Source organism: Erythrolamprus reginae, chromosome 2 (assembly GCF_031021105.1).
Source record: "Erythrolamprus reginae isolate rEryReg1 chromosome 2, rEryReg1.hap1, whole genome shotgun sequence".
Classification (NCBI taxonomy): domain Eukaryota; kingdom Metazoa; phylum Chordata; class Lepidosauria; order Squamata; family Dipsadidae; genus Erythrolamprus; species Erythrolamprus reginae.
The window spans coordinates 248,558,954-248,578,951 of NC_091951.1; the positions used below are offsets into that span (position 1 = coordinate 248,558,954).

The 19,998-nt window shown below is 43.8% G+C and overlaps 1 protein-coding gene across 2 annotated transcripts in view; it reads right to left on the reverse strand.

Moving 5' to 3' along the window:
* Nucleotides 1-10,584, reverse strand: part of HSDL2 (hydroxysteroid dehydrogenase like 2) — a 45,315-nt gene extending 34,731 nt beyond the window's left edge. Inside the window, exon 1 of one of the 2 annotated variants that reach the window (XM_070742423.1) lies at nucleotides 10,303-10,584. In XM_070742423.1, coding sequence (XP_070598524.1) covers nucleotides 10,303-10,319 — 17 coding nt within the window. In that variant the 5' untranslated portion in view covers nucleotides 10,320-10,584. The remainder of the gene's footprint in view (nucleotides 1-10,302) is intronic. The other variant, XM_070742424.1, reaches the window with a different exon arrangement.
* Nucleotides 10,585-19,998: the final 9,414 nt, after the last annotated feature.

Here is a 19,998-nt window from a genome sequence, read left to right on the forward strand (position 1 = left end):
CTCCGTTTGAGCCTCCCGACCGGCCCGACAGCTCTGCGGCTCTTTTGAAAAGCTGACAGCCGGGCGGCGGGGCTTCTCAGCGTCCTCCTGAACCCGAACGCCGACCCCGAACTTTTGCTGAACTTCCAGGTTCGGCATTCGGGAGAACGCCAAGAAGCCCCCCAGCTGTTTCAAAAGGCGACAGCCGGGCGGCGAGGCTTCTCGGCGCCTCCCGAACGCCGAACCTAGAGGTTCAGCAAAAGTTCGGGTTTGGCGTTCGGGTTCGGGAGGATGCTGAGAAGCCCCCCGGCTGTTTCAAAAGGAGACAGCCGGGCAACGGGGCTTCTCGGCGGCCACCCGAACCCGAACTTTTGCTGAACTTCCGGGTTCGGCATTCGGGCGGCGGGTTCGTAAGATGGAAAAAGTTCGGAAGAAGAGGCAAAAAAATTCCGAACCCCGGGTTCGTATCTCGGATTGTTCGTATGGCGAGGGGTTTATATCACGAGGTACCACTGTACTAAGATTTTGTTTTCACAAAAACAGGGGTGTTTTTTGCCTTCCCCCAGCTCCTAGGAGCTTTCTGTAGGCTTTCCAGGCCCTCTGCACAACCCATTTTTGCGAAAAACAGGCTATTTTTTAAATTTTCGGGGCTTTCGGGAGGCCAGAAATGGCTGCATTCAGTGTATAAGACACACCGACATTTCCACCCTCTTTTTGAGGGTGGAAAATATGGTACTCCAAAAAATATGGTACTCATTTTTGAAAATACTGGAGGAACCATGTGTGCATTCCACTGGATTTTTCCCTAAGAGTAACTATTTCCACCATATAACTTTTCAAAAAGGAGGAGCTATTTTTTCTTTCCATAGATTTCAGAAGGGTTTCTCTCAACTGTTAGAACAGTTTCTTTATTTAATAATACTTGTTAGAGACCTGTTAACACGACTAAGCAAGTAATTTTATTTCAGTGCCTTTGCAGTAAAATTGCAATAAAATAAAACAATATAAAGATCTTTTTAAAAAAATATTTATTTTATAGTTTCATTTTGCTCAAGGCATCCAACCAGGAGTGATAACAAAGAGCAGTAGAGATTAATTACCCGGACTTCTTTTATGTAGGGAAAGGCATGTAGGATTTTGATTACTGTCTACATATAATATCATCTTCACTGATTAAGTGGGAAAAACCTCAAAGCAGCTAAAAGAGCTGCAACTATAAGATACAGTGGTACCTCTACCTAAGAACGCCTCTACTTAAGAACTTTTTTAGATAAGAACAGAGTGTTCAAGATTTTTTTGCCTCTTCTTAAGAATCATTTTCTACTTAAGAACCTGAGTCCGGAAAAATTTCCCAGGAAATTTGAGAGTGGCACGAAGGCCCGGCCAGTTTCCTACCATTCCCCCTTTAATCCCGGCCATTTTGGGCTTTTCCGGGCTGCCAGAGGAGCCTTTCAGTGGCGCTTAAGGAGGCTTTGGCAGTCCAGAGCAAACAAAGCATTTTCCTTTCTCTGGGTGCTTGGAGAGGGAATAAACCACTTCGCTGTGGTGACTCCCTCGCACTGTCTCCCATACACCCAGTGCGAGGTTGCCTCCCGGAGGGTATGGGTGCGGAAAGGCAAAAGGAGGTGCTTTGCCCCAGCCGGATCAACTCGGCTTCAGCTAAACTGAAGAATCACCATAGTGAAGGAAAGGCACCAGCTACAAAGCGAGTGAGCGAGAGGAGATGGGAGCCCTTCAGCATGGGAAGAGGAGGAAGCAGGTAGCAGCAGCAGCAGTAGCCGCCTTTCGGTCAAAGGAGCGGGAGGTTCCCTCCTCTCGCCCGCCTGGGTTTCTCTCTCTGGCGCAGTGTATGGGAGGCAGTCTCGTGGCAGGTGTTTGGGAGGCACGTGCTCCTCCTTGCCGCCTTAGAGTCCCTCTTTTTTAAGGCTTAAAGTTTTGGATTTTTTAATTCACCTCACCTCACCTTCTTCCTTCGGCAGCGACTGTCCTCCTCCTCTTCTTCCTCCTCCTCCCCCCACCCAAATTCAAAGCTTTTATTTCTTTCCTAATGGTTTTGCATGCATTATTTGCTTTTACATTGATTCCTATGGGAAAAATTGCTTCTACTTACAAACTTTTCTAGTTAAGAACCTGGTCACAGAATGAATTAAGTTCTTAAGTAGAGGTACCACTGTACTTTCCCTCACCACATCAAACCTTTACTCTCTGTATCACCAAAGAACAGACATAAATACATTTTCATTAAAAATAGCAGATTAGAGCAATAGATTATTGGTGAAAATAATGTAGGATTTGCTTCTGCAATAAACACCCCCTTTCTTCAATGAAGTGGAAAACTTATTTCTGCAGAACATAATCCATCCACAAAAGCATCTACCCTGTTTCCCCGAAAATAAGTCACCCCTGAAAGTAAGACATAGGAGAGATTTCGTAGAATTGCCTAATATAAGGCATCCCCCGAAAGTAAGACATAGGAGACGTTTCGTTTCTCAGCATTCCCAAACAGAACATATATAATAGAATAGAATAGAATAGAATTTTATTGGCCAAGTGTGATTGGACACACAAGGAGTTTGTCTTGGTGCATATGCTCTCGGCGTGCATAAAAGAAAAAGATACATTTGTCAAGAATAACACTGCTGTCCATAAATTGCATCCCAAAACGCTGCATCATTCAGATTTAAAACACATCCAACACGCATCCAACCTGCGGCTGCATGTTTGGATGCATTTTTTCTGCAGCAGGATACAGGATACAATTCATTGGGGAAAAAATAAGATATCCCCTGAAAATAAGACATAGCACATCTTTGGGAGCAAAAATTAATATAAGACCCAGTCTTATTTTCGGGGAAACACGGTATCAGGGGCCAATGCTAAAACATATAACAAAATAATTTAAACATTGTCATGCAAAATGTTCAAAGACGTTGTTTGAGTTTTATGGTTGGAACAATATCCCTAATGATCCCACAGAAGGAAGGATTTCCCTTATTGAAATATTATAATATAAATATTATTTTACTGAAAGAGTAGTAGATCCTTGGAACAAACTTCCAGCAGACATGGTTGGTAAATCCACAGTAACTGAATTTAAACATGCCTGGGATAAACATATATCCATTGTAAGATAAAATACAGGAAATAGTATAAGGGCAGACTAGATGGACCATGAGGTCTTTTTCTGCCGTCAGTCTTCTATGTTTCTATGAAACAACTGATGAAAAATGACGCCTTATTAAAAACCTGGCAGTTTTACAACTTGTAAAAACAATGGAAAATTAATTCTAAATGCTGACAAGTCTGTGACTTTATCCTCTGTATCTAAGATGAGAAGAATTTTACCTCTAGATAAGGACCTAATCCAGGCAGTTGGCAGAAACAAGACTGACTTGAAAGTACAAGTCCAATGTGTGGCAGGCCTAGGAAAATCTCTCCACAGGACAAGTTGCCACAGAACAAGAGTTACACTAAGAGACACTAAGTGGTGGTATGAAATCAATAAAGAAAGAATGCCAGAGGAGGGACAATATGAAATGTGAATGACAAAACTTAAAATAATGTTTTATTTATATACAGTATTCATTTATTCATTTGTTCATTTATTTCAGTGTTTCCCAACCTTGGCAACTTGAAGATATTTGGACTTCAACTCCCAGAATTCCCCAGCCAGTGAATGCTGGCTGGGGAATTCTGGGAGTTGAAGTCCAGATATCTTCAAGTTGCCAAGGTTAGGAAACACTGATTTATTTATTCATTTTTTATGCCGCCCTTCTCCTTAGACTCAGGGCAGCTTACAATATGTTAGCAATAGCACTTTTTAACAGAGCCAGCCTATTGCCCCCACAATCCGGGTCCTCATTTTACCCACCTCGGGAGGAAGGAAGGCTGAGTCAACCTTGAGCCGGTGATGAGATTTGAACCGCTCACCTACAGATCTACAGTCAGCTTCAGTGGCCTGCAGTACTGCACTCTACCTGCTGCGCCACCCCGGCTTATTTTAATTAAATTGAATTGTTGGACTGTCCTGCAGCAAGTTGGCCATGGTGAGTTGTTCCAAGGCAACTTCACTGTGGCGAGTTGAGTTGACCCATTATGTGTTTGGCAACCCACCCACCCCCAGGCGGGGGTTGTTGTTGTTGTTGTTGTTGTTGTTGTTATTATTATTATTATTATTATTATTATTATTATTATGTCAATACAACACAGCAAATGAGATCACTATACTGGATTTCGTATTTCATCACCAGTCGGGCACTTCCCAAGCACCTAGGACTGCGTAATGTAGCGGCGAATTATGTTTGCCGATCCTAGTAAAGGGGCCTTTTGCAATTGACAGATGGAGATTTTGTCAATTCCGATGGTTTTCAAATGTCCACTGAGATCCTTTGGCACTGCGCCCAGCATGCCAAGTACCACTGGGATCACTTTCACTGGGTTATGCCAGAGTCGTTGCAGCTCGAATTTTTATTTATTTATTTATTTATTGGATTTGTATGCCGCCCCTCTCCGCAGAATTTATTATTATTATTATTATTATTATTATTATTATTAATTATTTATTTTATTTTTAGAATTTATTATTGTTATTGTTGTTGTTGTTGTTTTGTTGTTGTTATTATTATTATTATTATTATTATTATTATTATTATTATTATTATTATTATTATTATTTAGATTTGTATGCCGCCCCTCTCCGGAGACTCGGAGCGGTTCCTACTCACTGCTGCTACCAGTGTGATGCATGCACAGCTCCGGTGACCAGTGGGCGGGTGGGCGCATCCCGGCGCGATTTTGCTCCTGCACACATCCAGAAAGTAAAATCTTGTGAGAGGAGGTACACACGAGAAGCAAAAAAAATCACTGAAATCTCATGTGTGCCTCCTCTCCTGAGATTTTGTTTCCTGCGCATGCGCAGAAATAAAATCTCGCCAGGACGCGCATGCCCACCAGTCACCCAGAACTGCACTCACATTGCTGTTTTTGCTACTGGTGCGCAGAGTGGCCCATACTGGTAAGGAACCCAATACTACCCCCTCCCCAACCTTTCCCTAGCCAGGATCTGCCTAAAGATAGCCTGGCTCATGTCCATGTTTGCTATCATCTCCTGAGGAGCTTCCAAGCCTGCACCCAGGAATAGCAGATTAAAGTCCCCCAGAATTATAAGTTTCGGAAACTCCTCTACAAACCTTTGCAGCTCAGGTAGGGAGGTTGCCGTATAGCAGGAAGAGCAACAGTCCCTTCTAACCCCTGCAGCCAAAATTTCACAATAGGTTGTTTACAGCAGCTTACCTGCTGAGCAACCTCCCTAGAAGCTACCAGGATCCTGTAAATAACAATGGATATACAGGGGTACCTCTACCTAAGAACGCCTCTACTTAAGAACTTTTCTAGATAAGAACCGGGTGTTCAAGATTTTTTTGCCTCTTCTTAACAACCGTTTTCTACTTAAGAACCCGAGCCTGGAAAAATTTCTCAGGAAATTTGAGAGCGGCACAAAGGCCCGGCCAGTTTCCTACCATTTCCCCTTTAATCCCACCCATCTCAGGCTTTTCTGGGCTGCCAGAGGAGACTTTTGGTGGTGCTCCCCGTCTTCTCTGCCTGGTTTCTCTCTTTGGGGCAGTGTATGGGAGGCAGCCTCGTGCCGGGTGTATGAGAGGCAAGTGCTCCTTCTCACCACCTCAGTCTCTCTTTTTTTTAAGCCTTAAAGTTTTGGATTTTTTTTATTTCCCTTCCTTCGGCAATGACTGTCCTCCTCTTCTTCCTCCTCCTCCTCCTCCCACCCAAATTCCGAGCTTTTATTTATTTCCTAATGGGTTTGCACACATTATTTGCTTTTACATTGATTCCCATGGGAAAAATTGCTTCTACTTACAAACTTTTCTACTTAAGAACCTGGTCACGGAACAAATTAAGTTCCTAAGTAGAGGTACCATTGTATTGCTAATCCAGGCTTCACAGACATGAAACCCAATGGCTTATAGTAACCTCTCCCTCCATACCCAGACAGGTTTAAATTTAAATATGTTAAAGGGTTAAATAAGGTCCAGGAGGGAAGTGTTTTTAATAGGAAAGTGAACACAAGAACAAGGGGACACAATCTGAAGTTAGTTGGGGGAAAGATCAAAAGCAACGTGAGAAAATATTATTTTACTAAAATAGTAGATCCTTGGAACAAACTTCCAGCAGACATGGTAGATAAATTCACAGTAACTGAATTTAAACATCCATATATCCATCCTAAGATAAAATACAGAAAACAGTATAAGGGCAGACTAGATGGACCATGAGGTCTTTTTCTGCCATCAGACTTCTATGTTTCTATGTTTCAGAAATGCAAGCAAAGGCTGCCCTCTCTTCCTTGATTAGATGGGGATGATTACAGGTTGATCAATATTTAGTACTAACCATTAGAAAACAAAGACCATCCAAATCTCCAGTTCAACATCTTATCATTGCCAGCTCCACAAATAGCAAGGGCAGGAATACTTCAGTGCTGATCTATCCAGGTCTAAAGTGGCAGATGAAACTGACAAGATGGTTGTCAGGTCAGTGGCAGCCCTTTGACACACATGTCAAAGTAAAACTGTGTAGTAATTAGCATTGTAGTAAAGCTGTGAGATAATTACCGTGAGAGCTGAAACAGTTGGATCCAATTTGTTTTGTGTTCAACCAGTCCACAGTGAACTTTGTACAGTGCTTAGAAATACTGAAAGCTCACAATTAGAGTAGAGTTCAATTACATCAAGGAGTAGGAGGAGAAAATATATCAAGGGCAGCTGCTCATGCAACATGTTTCAAGGAAGCTATTTCCCAAGGGAAAATTGTTATGCTCTTAATTAAAAAGAACCAACTGTACATGGTAGTTTTCCAATGCACGTCTGAAAGATCATAGCTTAGTTAGGCTACAAGAGAGCAAAAATGACAGAAACAGTCCCAGAAATCAGATATCGCTTTTACCTTTCACATATTTCATTCACAGCAGAACAATAATGTTTCAATTTTCCTTTAACTGTATATTCCAGAAGTGCTCCAGAAAATTTACAAGTGCCAGCATGCTGTCTACCATATAAGTATTTTTTTTTTAAAAAAACCCTGTTCTCCTACAGTATTTTAGAGGTAAAATGTATTTACAATCTTCCTTGCTGCTCAAGAAATTTCATTCCACATCACATTTTAATTCCTTAAAGATTAATTTTTTAAAAATTGAACAGAAGCTAGCATGTTGCTAAGTAAAATGCCCTCCTATATATCTTTACTCCCAAGAATGCCTCTGAGGGATTCTTAGGCTAAAGTTTAGTACTGTCAGCTCCCCAAAAAGAAAGTAAACTGAAGTACCGTATTTTTCAGTGTATAAGACTTTTCCTCCCTAAAAAAGGCTGATAATTAGGGTGCATCTTATACTCTGAATGTAGCTCTCCCCCCCCCCCCAGCCCTAACTAGCTGCTAACAATCTTCCCAGCTCTTACCTTGCAGGCTCTTTCATTGTTTCTCTCTGTGAAGAATGTTTTCCAAGCCCTAAATCTTTGCAGGATTTTTTCCATTACTCTAACTTGCTCTGAGTAAGTTTCTTCCCAGCCCTAACCAGGTGCTAACAATATTCCCAGCTTTTACCAGCTTGCAAGCTCCTTCATTGTTACTCTCTGAGAAGAATGTTTTCCAAACCCTATCTTTGTAGGGTTGTTCTTTCATTGCTTTACTTGCTCCAGATTTTTCTTTCCAGCCCTAACCAGGTGCTATTAATGTTCCCAAGCTATTTCGTTGTTTCTCTCTGTGAAGAATGTTTTCCAAGCCCTAAGTCTTTGCAGGTTTTTTTTTACCATTGGTCTAACTTGCTCCAAATGTTTATTTCCAGCCCTAACCAAGTGCTAATGATGTTCCCAGCTCTTACCCACTTACAAGCTCTTTTCATTGTTACTCTCTGTGAGGAATGTTTTCCAAACCCTGCCTTGGTAGGGTTTTTTTTTTCATTGCTTTACTTGCTCCAGCCCTAACCAGGTGTTAACAATGTTCCCAGCTCTTACCCGCTTGCAAGCTCTTTCATTGTTACTGTCTGAGAATAAAGGTTTTTCTACGCCCTTAACCAGGGGAGAAAATAATGTGCTGAAACTGACCAGACTAAGGACACTAGCCAGGTGAATACCTGGTAAGCAGATTCTTTTCCCTATTTTCCTCCTCGAAATCTAAGGTGCGTCTTACACTCTGGTGCGTCTTATACTCCAAGAAAATACGGTAATCAAGAACACATTTGAAAGACTAGAGCTCATGAGGAGAGCAACTTTGTCTGTCTGCTTTCTGGTAAAGTGGCCATTTGTGAAATCTTGGCTCTCCATATAATGTGGACCGCCCACAACATGTCCTCACAATTCATAAGCACTTAGCTCATAAAGGTTGGCCTACTTTATCTTAGAGTCCTCCCCAAAATTTCTAAAGACTTTTGGCAAAAAGTAAGGAGTCCGCAATAAAGCTATATTTTCATTCGAACAGAACGCCTATGGAGGCATTCAGTCCCTGAAACTACTCAAGAACTGTGTGCCCTGCTCAATGCCTCCTCATTTTTCAAAGATCTGAAGAAAGATCATTAATGTTGTACAAAATGTTTGAGGAAGGCATTTCAGAAAGGACAATATGGTTGCTTTGAAAGCCACTTTGGATCACTAGTGAAACAAAGCAGTTAAGTGCACATATGTGGAAACAACTGAAGAAAGACTTCTGAGCTTTCCAGAAATAATAATAACAATTATTATTATTATTATTATTATTATTATTATTATTATTATTATTATTATTTTTTATTAGATTTGTATGAAATTACAAGGCTTTAACGTATTAAAGACTGCTTTGCTTCCATAAACCTATTTTACAAAGCCACCCATTAAAATTTCCTGGGCAGCCCAGAAAATTTATTTGGGGAAACACTACTACAGATCTCCATTCCACATATACTCCAACACCATAACAATCCCAATTCAAACCTTCCTGATTAATCCATGAAAATCAGCTGTGTCGGGGGCTTTCTTATTAACTACATCATTCACCCTATTCCTATTTGCAAAGAATTTTAACTGTTTACTTTAAGTGATTGGTATTTTTTTTAATGAAAAAAATCTTTCTGTGCATTAGATTGTGACAATAGTTGTAGTCCTGATTAAAAGTTCCTCTACAGTGCTATCAGGTTTCCAACATACAGGGTATTGGGGGGGGGGGGGGGAATTCCCTGATATTTCCCTGTAACCTGCAATCTACTTAAGGTTATTTATTAGATTTGTATGCCGCCCCTCTCCGGAGAATCGTAGATGATCATACCAAATGGCTAAACCATGGAGAAATCTCAGCAGCTGAGGAAACAGGTTGGCGACACAGTTATGCTCATTTTTGCTTGACTCTGCCAGGCTGTGCAATCCGTTTTTTCTTTACATGATTTTTCCCTGACTTTTAAACATTTTAATAGTTTGGGTTCCCCCCCCCGATTTATTCTGGGTTTTTTTTTTCACAAATTCCCTGATAATTCCCTGATATTTCCCGAACATAACTAACTAGCCAAGATGCACTGTTTTTGAATGAACAGATTTTGTCATTCTGCAAGTCTAAACAGCTTTGACTCAACTCAGCTGTGGCTTAAGGTTTTCCAGCCACACAATTCCATTTTTCCCAATCTTGCTTCCTATCTGAATAGTTCAATACAATATACAGGTTTCATGATTTTGACTTTTTGCATTCGGCATGGCCGCTCCGAGTCTCCGGAGAGGGGTGGCATAGAAATCTAATTAATAATAATAATAATAATAATAACAATAATAATAATAATAATAATAAATACGAAATCCAGCATAGTGATCTCGTTTGCAGTGTTGTATTGAGATAATAATAATAATAATAATAATAATAATAATAATAATAATAATAATAATAATGATGATGTTTGTTCTCCACCCTCGGTTAAGGGTTTCCAGATCAAGAGTAACACACCAGGCTATTGCATCAAACCCCCAAACTCTTGGATTTCCTTTAAATCAAATTACATCGACTTCCACGGATCCATCTGCACGGTGTGTGTGTGTGAACTGTCACACACATTTTGTTGCTTCTAAACGATACTGTTGCGAGAAGTGTCCCCAGAAGAATTTCACGCCGTTGTTGTCAATAACAACCAAAAGAAGAGTAGATCCCGTCGGCCGATTGTCATCCAAGCCCCCCCCCCCCCGGCGTGGAAAAAACTTTCACTCCAGATCTTCGGAAGCTCCGAGGATCCCCTCTCGGGCAAAGCAAGTTCCTCGTCCCAAGGAAGAGGAAAGCCTCTCCCGATCCGCGATCTCTACTTACCCCGTGTTGGGCAGCATGGCCAGGTCCGACGAAAGTTAAAGCGGGGACCGCCGGGCAGATTTCAGAGCCCGGGTGGGACGGGACAGCGCCTTGGTGCCTCGCAAGGCCGCTCGGATTCCTGCACTTGCTTAGCCTTTAGAACCTTCAACCAGAGCAAAAGGGCGCAACAATCGAAATCGATTCCCTCGAAGCCCCGCCCCCTCTCGTTTTGCCACGCAGGAAAGAGACGCCTCGTCTTCAACCCCGCCCTCCTCGCCAGGCTTCGCTGGTCTGATACCGCCCACCGGAACACGCTCTTGCGTCATTTGGCTCAGCCCCTCTCATTCTGCGCGTCCTTAGCAACCACTCGCTCAACCCGCGCTCGGGAACGCCGCCTGTCCGAGTCACGTGGTTTTCGCGAAGCAATTGGTGGGAGCGGGAATGGCGGTCTCTCGCTTTTTCTTGTCGTCTTTAAACGGTTGGGTTGAGACAGTCGCCCGAAGAACGGGCGGGAAGATTTCCTTTCGTTATGCGGCTGGTTTTGCTGAGCTCTTCTATCGCTATTCTGTCACCAAGACCGAATCTCATCAAGGTGTGAAACCAAGACTTTTAATCCACGGCTCGTTTAATAACTTTATTCCTCAAGGCATCATATGTTGTGTAGGACAGTGTTTCTCAACCTTGGCAACTTGAAGATATTTGGACTTCAACTCCCAGAATTCCTCAACCAGCAAATGCTGGCTGGGGAATTATGGGAGTTGAAGTCCAGATATCTTCAGTTGCCAAGGTTGGGAAACACTGGTGTAGGATATTCACAACAGAATATTTTACACAACCAGACTTGAAATCCTGGGCTTAGAAACCTTAGAACTAGGTCGCCTTCCACACGACCTAATATGCTTATGAGCCTAATAGGAGCTATGCTCATAAAATCATCTGCTACAACCTCCTTCCTATGAATAACTACTTCAGCTTCAACCATAACAATACAAGAGCCCACAACAGATACAAACTTAAAGTGAACCACTCCAAACTTGACTGTAGAAAATACTCCTTGGTATAACTCCTTTACTCTTGAATTATCCATTGCTGACCTCATCTGCTTCCTAAGAGGTTAGCAAGGCGCGTGCATAAGTGTACCAACAGGCTTATTGTCCTTGTCCTAATGTTTCCCTCTTATTAGTACCCATCTCGTATATAAACAGGGTTATATATCTATGAATGCTACCAATATGCAGGGGTGGACTGCTGGCTGGAGGGGGGGGGAACGCAGTGGGGTAGCGAAAATAGAGCTCCATCCCAGAGCACCCAATTTGCACTGAAAGTTGAAAGAAAATACAGGGCATCCTGCATAAGCCATGCCCACAGTGTGTTAGTAAAATTTTTGATAGTCCTTCACTGTCAATATATACAGTATTTGACAAAATAAAAATAAATAAATAAGGCAATGCATCTTATCGCGGGGTGATGGACATGAGATCCTCTAAATCAAGGGTCTCCAACCTTGGCCACTTTGCTGGCTGAAGAATTCTGGGAATTGAAGTCTACAACTCTTAAAGTTGCCAAGCTTGGAGACCCCTGCTATAAATAAATACCAACCTAAACTTATGATTGGATTTGCCAAGGGTATGAATTTGGCCTCCCGTTTGAAAGAAAAAGGTCAAAACATCAAAGGATTAACTAGTTACTAGTAAAGAAAAAACAACTTTCACAATGACAGACTTATTAGCTGAAGAGGGGGGGAATCCCCTTTTCATGTTTTGCCTTAAACATGTAATCCTAGCTATTGGACTTTGTAATTCATGACTTAGATTTTCTTCATAGTATGCAAACACAATCAGGTGTGCCTTATTTGGTAAATGATTGCTTTGTTTTGCTCTTCCCACAATAGGATGGACAAAAGTCACCCTTCAGTCAAGCTTCCATGGCTGAAGAAGATCTACATTCTAGTCCAGTATCTTAAACACAACATTCCACTTGACAAGAAATGGTTGGCTGAAGATTAGGATGATGGAGCAGCTTGACTTTCATTATTAGGGAGAAACCAGAGCATGTCCACAATACAATAAGAATCGGAATAGAGCTGGAAGGGATGCTGGAGGCCTTCTAGTCCAGCCCCCTGATCAAAGAGGAGACCTTACCGTTTCAGACAAGTGGCTGCCCAGTCTCTTCTTACAAACCTCCAGTGATGAAACACTCACAACTTCTAAAGGCTAGCTGTTCCGCTGTTTAATTGTCTTCACTATTAGGAAGTTTCTTCTCAATTCCAGGTTGCTTCTCTCCTTGGTTGAGGAGTTTCTTGTCCTGCCCTCTGGTGCTTTGAAAAATAAATTGATCCTCCTTCCTCTTTGTGGCAGCCTCTCAAATATTGAAATACAGTAGTACCTCTAGATACGAGCTGCTCCACATGCGAGTATTTCAAGATACGAGCCACGAGGGGAGAGAAATTTCTGTTCCAGACCCGAGCTCAAATTCGGGATACGAGCCGAGCATCCACTAGGTGGCACAAGAATCCTTGCTTTTGGTTATCTCGGAGGGGAAAAACAAAGTCTAAAGCCATTTGTTCGAGATACGAGTTGCTCGACATACAAGCTCCCTTCTGGAATGAATTATACTCGTATCTAGGGGTACTACTGTACTGCTATCATGTCCCCCTTAGCTCTTCTTTTCTTTACTCTAGCCAAACCCAAATCCTGCAACCGATCTTCATAAATAAACAATCCTTTATTTTTGAGTTGGTTCTATTATACATAACATTATATAAACATTTTTATTTGGCATATCATTTACACTTGCAAATAATATTTTCATCAGTTTAATCATAATTTTATTACACTTCTCAGACATATACTGAAGCTTTTGTATCATTTCCGGTCACAATTCAAAGTGTTGGTCATCCCCTATAAAGCCCTTCATGGCACCGGACCAGGGTATCTACGAGACCGCCTTCTGCCGCACGAATCCCAGCGACCGGTTAGGTCCCACAGAGTGGGCCTTCTCCGGGTCCCGTCAACAAAACAATGTCATTTGGCGGGACCCAGCCCCGGCCCTCTGGAACCAACTCCCCCTGGAGATTAGAATTGCCCCCACCCTCCTCGCCTTTCGTAAGCTCCTTAAAACCCACCTCTGCCATCAGGCATGGGGGAACTGAGATATTCTTTCCCCCTAGGCCTTTACAATTTATGCATGGTATGTTTGTTTGTATGTATGTTTGGTTTTACAAATAAGGCTTTTTAACTGTTTTAGTATTGGATTTGCATGCTGTTTTGTACTACTGTTGTTAGCCGCCCGAGCCTAAGGAGAGGGGCGGCATACAAATCCAATTAATAATAATAATAATGATAATAATAATGATAATAATGATAATAATGATAATAATAATAGAATATCCAGCTATCAGGCTTGCAAATTAAGCCACAAGGAGAAAGAGAGGATAAATTGTTAACTCAGTCTTCCATCCTAAATTCAAGGTTGACTCAGCCTTCCATCCTTCTGAGGTGGTTAAATGAGAACTTAAATTGTTGGGGGCAATATGCTGACTAAACCACTTAAAGAGGCCTATAAAGCACTGTCTGTAAAGCGGCATATAAATCGAAGTGCTGTTGCTACCGTGTTTCCCCGATAGTAAGACCCCCCCGATTGTAAGACATATGGGAGGTTTCAGGGGGGTCGGCTTATATAAGCCATACCCCGAAAGTAAGACATATGTCTTACTTTCGGGGAAACACGGGGGTATTGCGGGGGCCGCGGCGCCGCCACCTCTTCCCCTGCCGAGGCTCAGCTGCAAGCGGCCAGTGAGGCCGATCGGCTCCGAGGCGAGCGGCCGGAGCTGCGCCCTCCTTCGCCCGCCTCCTTTCCGCTCGCCTCGGAGCCGATCGGCCTCGCTGGCCGCTTGCAGCTGAGCCTCGGCAGGGGAAGAGGCGGTGGCGCCGCGGCGAGCGAAGGCGAGGGGCGCGCAGGGAGCTGCCGGAAAGGAGGCTGGTGAAGGAGGGCGCAGCTCCGGCCGCTCGCCTCAGAGCCGATCGGCCTCGCTGGCCGCTTCCCCTGCCGAGGCTCAGCTGCAAGCGGCCAGCGAGGCCGATCGGCTCCGAGGCGAGCGGCCGGAGCTGCGCCCTCCTTCGCCCCCCTCCTTTCCGGCAGCTCCCCGCGCCCGAAGACAAGCCGGCCCCGGTGCCCGGGACAATGTAAGACATACCCCCAAAGTAAGACACAGTGGGGCTTTTGGGGGTAAAAAGATAGTAAGACACTGCCTTACTATCGGGGAAACACGGTATTGCTATAACTACTTTCTTGTCTCCCTTATGGATCATATTGTCCTGATTTGTGGGGATTCTGATCATAGAAGTGAGATTATTGATCTTTCCTTCCAGCTTTGCTTTACCCCTTCACCATACAGTAGAAAAATATTAACTGGGGCATAGCAATCTTCATTTGTTTGTTTGTTTGTCAAGTACATTTTGATAGTATACAAAGATATAACAATGTTTATATACTTGATAATAGTATTTAAGAGAGACATTAGGACAGGGGATGGAAGTTACGCTGGTGCACTTATGTATGCCCCCTACTGACATCTTATCTTACTGACCTACCAATCTGATTGGGTAGCTCTGATGTTGTTGCGTGATTATGCAATTTGGGAACACTGTCTTTGTTTGACTGCATGTCCCCCTAACTGCAACTCAGACATGCCTTATTGTTTGTCACCCAAGGCTCTTTTAAAATTTGTAGCCATGTTAGATTTTCAGGACATATCAAACTAATTCTAAATGTAAGTAAATTCTAATGAATAATTAGCAGTCTCAGATCAGTCAGTCACCCTCAGAGCTGGGACTGGAATATTTGGCAATGTTTGTTAGAGCCCTGGTGACACAGTGGCCAGAATGCAACATTTTAGGGTAATTCTGCCCACGGTCTGGAGTTCGATTTTGACAGGCTCAAGGTTGACTCAGCCTTTCATCCTTCTGAGGTCAATAAAATGAGAGACTATTGGGGACAATATGCTCACTTTGAAAACAGCTCAGAAATTGTTGTAAAGCGCTATGGTCTAAGGACTATTGCTGTTGCTGTTCATGTCAACTGTAAGAAGAAAATGCTCCAGTAGAACCCTGGTTGAATCACTATCAATAACCTTTTGAAATATTTGCTAGAGTTATCAGAATGCCACAAAAGCAAACAAATATACTTGGCAACATCTCAAAAGCCCTATATGACCCAGTCCCTAGATATCTTAGTTGTCCTTTTATCTCTAGATAGATAATATATATTTTCCTATCCCAAGGATATTCTGCCCCTCCATCCTGGGTCACGAGAGAGCAGCTTAATGTTCCCTCCTATTAAGCGGTATCTCACGAAGATAAATGAGAGGGGCATGGAGTCATATATTCTTAGCTGGTCCCTTCCTTTGAAACTATTTATGATTCAAGGCAACAATTACCTCCCTTCTTCATGGGTTTACAGATAATGGTTAAGGCCAAGCTGTTCTGGAAAGCTTTTGGAGAGTAAGCAGCTAAAATTAAGATCTGCAATACAGTGATCCCCCGCTCATTGCGAGGGTTCCGTTCCAGGACCCCCCGCAACGAGCGGGTTTTCGCAAAGTAGCGCTGCGGAAGTAAAAATACCATCTGCGCATGTGCAGATGGTGCTTTTACTTCCGCAGCGCTAGCGAGGAGCCGAAGATTGGGGGCGGCGCGGCTGTTTTAAAACGTCGCCGCCGGCATGGGGGTCTTCCTAGCAGCCCCCCAAACCCGGGTTGGGAGTCCGGGGGGTGCTGGCAAGCCCCCCATGCCGGTGGCGACATTGTAAAACAGCCGCGCCGCCCCCAATCTTCGGCTCCTCGCTAGCGGGCAGGCAGGCCGTTCGCTGGCGCTCCCTCTCGCCGCTTTGGAGCTGAGTCCTGAAGCGAATTCGCTTCAGGACTCAGCTCCAAAGCGGCGAGAGGGAGCGCGGACAAACCGTTCGCTGGCGCTCCCTCTCGTCGCTTTGGAGCTGAGTCCTGAAGCGAATTCGCTTCAGAACTCAGCTCCAAAGCGGCGAGAGGGAGCGCGGACAAACCGTTCGCTGGCGCTCCCTCTCGCCGCTTTGGAGCTGAGTCCTGAAGCGAATTCGCTTCAGGACTCAGCTCCAAAGCGGCGAGAATGAACGGCGTGGGCGGGCGAAGGGCGGGCGGCAGCGAGGAGTTTGCGTGGGCGGTGGGGAAACTCCTTGCTGATGCCCGCTGCTCGCCCTCCCGCCAGCAAGAGGGGGAAGACCCAGGGAAGCCGCCCAGCAGCTGATCTGCCGGGCGCCATCTACGCATGCGTGCCCATAGAAAAAAGGGCACGCATGCGCAGATGGTGTTTTGACTTCCGGGTTGAAAAATCGCAAATTACCCTGTTCGCAATGGTTGGGGACGCAATAACCGGGGTATTACTGTACTGTGATTTTGTTTATTTTGTATGTATTGTAATTTTGTTTTATTTGATTTGATAGATAATCATTTAGAACAGAGGTCCCCAACCGCCGGTCCGCGGACCGGGACCGGGCCGTTGCGGCTTTTCAGCCGGTCCGCGGCGCCAGGGCCCCCTCGGCCTTTCCGCACCACCAGCGGCGCTCCCCCCGCCAGCCAGCCAAGCCCCGCGCCCGCCGGAACCGGCTCCTCGCTCTCCCCCCGCCGCCCGCCGCGTTTGCAGGAGGTGGGGAGGGTTGGGCGGCCCGCCAAGGCCAGGAGGGACGCCGCTGCCCCCCCCTTCCCTCTCTCCGCCCGCCGCTGCGCCTCCTTGACGCCGAGAGGAAATGCCGGCAAAGGCTTTCCTCAGCGGAGGCCGGCGAAGGTGATATTGAATGTCGGGGGAGAACGGGCGGTTGCGCGCGCTCCCTATCTCCCTGCTAGCCCACTCGCAATATTCAAAATAAGAAAAACCTTTGCCGGCGAAGGCTTTTCTTATTTTGAATATTCCGAGTGGGCTAGCAGGGGGATAGGGAGCGCGCGCAACCGCCCGTTCTCCCCCGACATTCAATATCACCTTCGCCGGCCCCGCCTCTCCTGCAAACCCCCTTGCTGAGAGCCCGGGGCGAAAGTGCTCTCGCAAAGGTGAGGCGGGCAGGGCGTGCGCGCGTCATCGCTGAGAAGAACGGAGAGAGAACGAGAGTGACTGAGAGCAACAGACAGCAAGATAGAGAGAAAGTGAGAAAGAGAGAGTGAGAAAGGGGGGAGAGAAAGAGATAGCAAGAGAGAGAACAAGAGAGAGAAAGAGCGTGAGAAAGAAAACAAGAAAGAGTGAGAGAGAGAGAAAGCAAAAGAGACAGAAAGAAAACAAGAGAGAGAAAGTGAGAAGAAGAGAGAGAAAGAGGGGGAGAGAGAGAGAAAGAGAGAGGGGGAGAGAGAGAAAGAGAGGGAGAGGGAGAAAGAGAGAGGGAGAGGGGGGAGAGATAGCAAGAGAGGGAGAGAGGGAAAGGGGGAGAGAGAGAGGAGATAAAGGAAGAGGAGAGAGAGAAAGGAAGAGAAAGAAAGAAAGAGGGATAGAAAGAGAGAGAGAGTGAGAGATGCTCAGTGAGCCTTTCTTTGAAGTTGCCTTTCTTTCTTTCTCTTTCTTGCTTTCTTTCTTGCTCTTTTTCTTTCTCTCTTTTACCTTCCCTTCCTCTATTTCTTCTTTTCTTTCTCCTTCCTACCTTCTTCCCTTACTCTCCCCTTTCATAAGTTTCCTTGCTTCCTTCCTCTGTTCCTGTCCCTTCCCCTTTCTTTCTTTCTTTCTTTCTTTCCTTCCTTTCCTCCCTCCATTTCTTGCTTTCCTTTTCCTTCCTCCCTTCTTTCCTCCCTCATTCCCTTCTTTCACTCCTTCCTCTCTTACTCTCCCCTTTCACACCTTTCCTTGCTTCCTTTGCACCCTTCTTTTGTTCCTGTCCCTTCCCTCTTTCCTTCCTTCCTTCCTTCCCACCCTCCGTCCATTCATTCACCCATTCCTCTCTTGATCGCCCCTTTTACGGCGCCGCTGACAGCTAGCTCCCCCCCCCCACCGGGCCATGGAAAACTGGTCTAGCTTAAAGCCGGTCCCTGGTGCAAAAAAGGTTGGGGACCTCTGATTTAGAACATAGAATAAAAGAGTTGGAAGGGACCTTAGAGGTCTTCTAGTCAAACCCCCTTCTAGGTAAACCTCTTGCTTGATCTGAACAAACTATCCAAACTATCCATTTTATTAAGATCATATACTGTATTTCAAATGACATACCTTGGGGTATTCTTTTTTAAGAAACAAAGGAACAGTTGTGTGAAACTGAAATGTGGCTCACTTTTCAAGACCTTGTTGGTCTCTTAGTTTTAAATAAATACATGGACAAAACCATACATGGACAAAGTCACTGTTTGCATAGCAGTTTGCTGAAAAATGGAGTGCAGTTAAGAGGAGGAATATTGCTACATTACTGAAGCAATGTTGGATTCCAGTGTACAGATAAGAGAATTCGGGCTTGATATATTTTAGTAAGGTTTTTCATCTGTATTTTGAGCTCTGAAATGTGAAATTCTAAGGCTCCGATTTGCTGACAGGATAGTAATGTAATGAGAGGGATGTTTCATTTTTTAGGGTCTGTGAAGAGGGCCATCTCACCATCCTATTGGTATGACAGTGTATGCACAGAGAATAAAATGCTGATTCATATTTTCTGTTGCAAGTAAAAATAGCAAAAAAAAAATGCTGAGCATGCAACCTTCACAACATACATTTCAGATAAGGCTGGTTTGGTTAGGGATTAGTATTCCCTCAATGGAAATTTAAAACTTTGTAAACTAAAAAAGCAAATAACTTTTAAACCATTGCTAAACACAACTTTTTGCTTTGGTTTGAATTTCTTGTAGCTTCAGGAAACCTATGATTTGTTACTAGTTTCTTTTTCTTTTATTTAATTCTGTTTACTCAAAAAACATTTTAGATTATAAGATACAAAATATAAAAGTAAACAGGAAAGGGGGGAAGTGGGAAGAGAAGGGAGGAAGGTCTGGGAAAAGGGAATAAAGCTTTGACTTCTGACTCCCTCTGTTACAGTAATATAAAACATTAATATCAAACCACAACTTTTTGTAGGGTTTTTTTTTGTAGACCTATAGACTCTATGACAACTGGAAAACATGACAGTAAACTAGACAGTTTTCATCTTAATAAAATTTGAAGTAGATTTAAACGGTAAATAAATGTTTAAAGGACATGTGATTTTATCTAATAGATGGAGAAAGTGAGTGTAAACAAAATCCTTCCATTGATGGATACTGCTTTTGAGGGCTTGCATATTATTTTCTTCTGCAAATCAAAGAATTAGTGGCTTACTAAAAACATCTTCAGTCTGTGTTGGGTCAACTTTAAAATCGAGTTATTATATTACTTTCACTGTATCTTATAAACCCTACCATGATCAGAAAAACAACGCAGAGCTTTGCAGCTCTTATACTTTCTATGAGATGAACAAGTTGCAAAATAAGCATAGTGGGCTAACAAGAAAAGTGGGTGGAAAAATAGAAGGCAGGCTAAGCAGCCTCCATTGCTTGCTCACTTGTTTGCATGCTAATTTTTTCATACCAATTCTTCCACATCAAATGAGAGCCTGGCAACATGCATTTTTAAAAGTGACAAGTACTCGTAGCTGAGTGGCGAACACCTTGCATAAATTATTTATTTCATGCAAAGTCTCACATTAGCCTACCGTCTTATAATTAATTGTAAATGACTGAAACAGTTGGAATTAACC